This window comes from Dipodomys ordii, unplaced genomic scaffold (genome assembly GCF_000151885.1).
Source record: "Dipodomys ordii isolate 6190 unplaced genomic scaffold, Dord_2.0 Scaffold118, whole genome shotgun sequence".
Lineage (NCBI taxonomy): Eukaryota > Metazoa > Chordata > Mammalia > Rodentia > Heteromyidae > Dipodomys > Dipodomys ordii.
The window spans coordinates 3,285,655-3,290,047 of NW_012267334.1; the positions used below are offsets into that span (position 1 = coordinate 3,285,655).

Genomic DNA, 4,393 nt, shown 5'->3' on the forward strand with positions numbered 1-4,393 from the left:
GCTCCCGAGCACCCACCTGATCACTACACAGTCCAGAACCATGCATCCGCTCCTGAGCACCCACCTGATCACTACACAGTCCAGAACCATGCATCTGCTCCCGAGCACCCACCTGATCACTACACAGTCCAGAACCATGCATCCGCTCCTGAGCACCCACCTGATCACTACACAGTCCAGAACCGTGCATCCGCTCCCAAGCACCCACCTGATCACTACACAGTCCAGAACCATGCATCCGCTCCCGAGCACCCACCTGATCACTACACAGTCCAGAACCGTGCATCAGCTCCCGGGCGCCCTCCTGATCACTACACAGTCCAGAACTGTGCATCTGCTCCCGAGCACCCACCTGATCACTACACAGTCCAGAACCATGCATCAGCTCCTGAGCACCCACCTGATCACTACACAGTCCAGAACCGTGCATCTGCTCCTCAGCACCCACCTGATCACTACACAGTCCAGAACCGTGCATCTGCTCCCGAGTGCCCTCCTGATCACTACACAGTCCAGAACCATGCATCAGCTCCTGAGCACCCACCTGATCACTACACAGTCCAGAACCGTGCATCTGCTCCCGAGCACCCACCTGATCACTACACAGTCCAGAACCGTGCATCTGCTCCCGAGTGCCCTCCTGATCACTACACAGTCCAGAACCATGCGTTAGCTCCTGAGCACCCACCTGATCACTACACAGTCCAGAACCATGCATCAGCTCCCGAGTGCCCTCCTGATCACCTACAAGGTCTAGAGCTATGCATCAGCTCCCGAGCACCCTCCTGATCACTACACAGTCCAGAACCATGCATCAGCTCCCGAGTACCCACCTGATCACTACACAGTCCAGAACTGTGCATCAGCTCCTGGGCGCCCACCTGATCACTACACAGTCCAGAACCGTGCATCTGCTCCCGAGCACCCACCTGATCACTACACAGTCCAGAACCATGCATCAGCTCCCGAGTGCCCTCCTGATCACCTACAAGGTCTAGAGCTATGCGTCAGCTCCTGGGCGCCCTCCTGATCACTACACAGTCTAGAGCCATGCATCAGCTCCCGGGCGCCCTCCTGCACACTGGTAGAGTTAGGCCCCTTGGTCCTAGGAGAGGAGAAGAGGTAACATGGGAGTCCATCAGAAAGGCGTGATGCCACCCAGGCAGGAAGCAAACCCTCAGCTCCTCCTAGTGGCCTACAAAGACCCAGCCACCCAGAGACCTGGCCTGTGCTTCACAAGAAGCAAGAACAGAAGTTGAGGTGTTGTTCCACCCACCTGATCCAATCTGCTCTCTAAGGATGGCATGAAGCAGCCTGTGCCCCAAAGGAAGGACTTCCCTTGTCCCTCTGCGGACCACTCGGCCTGGTCTTACAAACACCCAGCAGCCTATAACCTGCAGGAAGAATGTATGCCACATATACATAAGGACCTACACACACATACATAAACACAGGGACATGTGCCACACACACAACACAGAGAGACCCACGCATAAGCATGTACACCAGAACACACTGACACACACATACATAAGTGCATATGCACCTGCATGTGTACACATCACTGTACACCAGGCACATGATCACGTATGCATACAGATAGACACAGACACATGCACACAGAGACCCTTCATAAACATGAATATAGGCACATATGTATACACTAGCACACACATGCATTCATGCATATGTGCTTGTGTGCACACACATGAATACACATATTACATGTATAGCACGAATATACATGTTTAGGCACATGCACACAGAGACCCACACAGAGAACATGCATGCCTGTGCACACACGCTGACATATGTGTGTGCATGTGCAGAGACATGCATATACACAGAGATACATGAGTATCCGGCACGTGTGTGCATGTTAATGTACACCGTGGCATGTGAATAGACATGCATGCACACATGTACAGACACTTGCACACAGATGCACACAGGCACGTGCCTGCACCTGCACACGCTCACGAACTGCCCACTTGCAGACTGCAAAGTGGCTGGAGGAAGCCTCAGCAGCCCCACACGCTCCGCACACCTAGCCGGTCCTCAGGCCCATCCAGTCACCCTCTGAAACATCCAACCCACCAAAAACACATATTTTCCTAACCTCAGGCATCTGGCTGCCGTACACCCGCTGGAAAAGCAGGAGGAGAGCAAGAGACAGGCAAGAAAAACCACAAGGCAGACCACAATGTTTATAGAACAGGTCACCGAATTATACAGAACAATATTTTCCTTACAGATGCAATTCCTTCCTGGCTGAGCTGGATGCCAAGGCCTGTGCTGGCCCCAGGAACCCTGGTAAGGACCCAGGCATGCGAGAGCCCACAGGAGCTAGGCCGGATGGAGTGAGCTGGCTGTTGGAAATGGGTTGGAAACCACAGGACATTTTCACAGACTCTGGTCAGAAATGCATGCACATGGAGCCGGTATGCGTGCCACCTTGCTCACCTGTGCCTCCGGATAGCACTGGGCCTGCGGGCAGGATTGAGACCTCGGCCAGCCAGGTCTGAGCGTCTCACAGGGGCCCAGCTCCTGGGAGGACACTGACCCCTTGGCTCACCTGGGCATTCCCCAAGTCTTCGTGGCTCCCAGCCAAAGCTGGAAGCTGCCCAAATGGGGTGCAAATGCCTGGAATTTGCAGACGTGGTCTGAGCGCTGGAAGAGAAGGAACCTGAGGTTTTGGCTCTGCCTTTAGCTGCCTCAGAAAGCTGGAGGGATGCAAAGAAGGACATGGCGGCGGGGAGATGGCCCAGCCACACCCACTTGGCAGGGGCTAAGTTGGAACTGAGTTACAAAGACCACGCGGCCTCTGGGTCACCGCATGGCCAGATGCATCACAGAGCCGGAGTCCGTGGAAATGAAAGGAAGGAAGCAAGAGCAGGTATCTGACAGGAAGGGGAGGGCAGAGCAGGCACCACAGACCAGCCCTGGGGGCAGCCATGCTCGCTGCCCGCCTCCCCCAGGCTTTGACTGCCTGGTGCCCTGAGACTGAGCCCCCCTGGAGAGGCTCGGAGGAGCTACAAGGTCAGCCCTGAAGCCAGCCCACGGGAAGCCTGCTTCCCTGACCCCCTGAGCTCTTCCACCGTGCGCCGCCAAAGCAGGCTGTACACCAGGCGAGTGACATGCCTCCTGCCATGGTCCCACCCCACATCCCACCCTGCTAACTGGACAGTCAAGAAAGCCATGACCTCCCCCAGCCTCTGCCCCTGGTCCCATCCCCGCTGCTTCAGGGAACTCTCTAAAACCTGGGGGATCTACCTCCACTCCGCCCACTCCCTGTTCCCATGGACAGGAGTTTGTGTTTTGGCTTTGACAGATGGAGGAGGAGGGACATCCCCCCTAGGGACCATGGCAAGTGTGGGGGGCCCTCAAGCCAAGGGCCGACCAGGCATGCACTGAAGGGTTGACCCCTGCCCTGTTTCCCCAGGTGCACACGGATGTCAGGCAGAACTGCAGCTACACGCAGACTACCTGAAGCAGGCAGGGCAAGCCACCGCAGCCCGGCGCAAACATTCCACTGTGAGCCCCACCGAAAGCCCTCACCTCCCCAGACCCAAAGGCTTTTCACTCACCTCTGCCTCCTCGCTCAGAGCCCATCAAAGCCCAACTCCAGCCCCGCCTCCCTGCAAGGCCTTCCAGACTGTGGGAAGGCTGGGCCCCTCGCTGATCTTCAATAAACAGTCCCAGCTTGTGAAAGATCGAGTCCAGCCTTTTTCTTTCTCCATTTTCCTAACATTGGGTGCTGGAACTCAGAAGAGGCAAAGCGCCAGGAGTAACGGGGTCCCCTCCGCCGGGGCCACGCACCCCCTGGCTGCCTCTCATCCAGCCGTTAGTTATTCTCTCCTCTTCCATTCTCCACTGGGAGCACAGAGTCCTCTATGCTTACTACACTTTTTTTTTTTTGGTCGGTCATGGGGCTTGAACTCTGGGCCTGGGCGCTGTCCCTCAGCTCTCCAGCTCAAGGTGAGTGCTCTACCACTTGAGCCACAGTACCACTTCCAGTTTCCTGAGTGGTTCATTAAAGATAAGAGTCTCCTGGACTTTCCTGCCCAGGCTGGCTTTAAACCATGATCCTCAGCTCTCAGTCTCCTGAGTAGCTAGGATGACAGGCGTGAGCCACCAGCCCGACCTGGACCTCCCTGAGTTCCTGTGGCCTTTGTCTACATAAGCAGTGCATGCCTCGTGGACACCTGTCCTGTGTGGCTTGAGTTGTTACTGGGCCCCTGTGTAAACCCTGGGGCTGGCCCTCTGTCCTTCTAATCTCCCCCCCCTCCCTTGTCCCCAGACTCTTGATCTCCAGGCACGAGGCTCTTTGCCATTTGAATGACTCCATCCACTACCCCAAAGCCTCCAGGACAAGGTAACCAACCCTGGTCCA

The 4,393-nt window shown here is 56.1% G+C and overlaps 1 protein-coding gene across 1 annotated transcript in view; it reads left to right on the forward strand.

Moving 5' to 3' along the window:
* LOC105995610 (early nodulin-75-like) overlaps nt 1–789 on the forward strand; it is a 2,448-nt gene extending 1,659 nt beyond the window's left edge. Inside the window, exon 3 of the mRNA XM_013029379.1 lies at nt 80–789. Within this exon, the coding sequence (XP_012884833.1) occupies nt 80–789 (710 nt within the window). The remainder of the gene's footprint in view (nt 1–79) is intronic.
* The last annotated feature ends 3,604 nt before the right edge of the window (nt 790–4,393 follow it).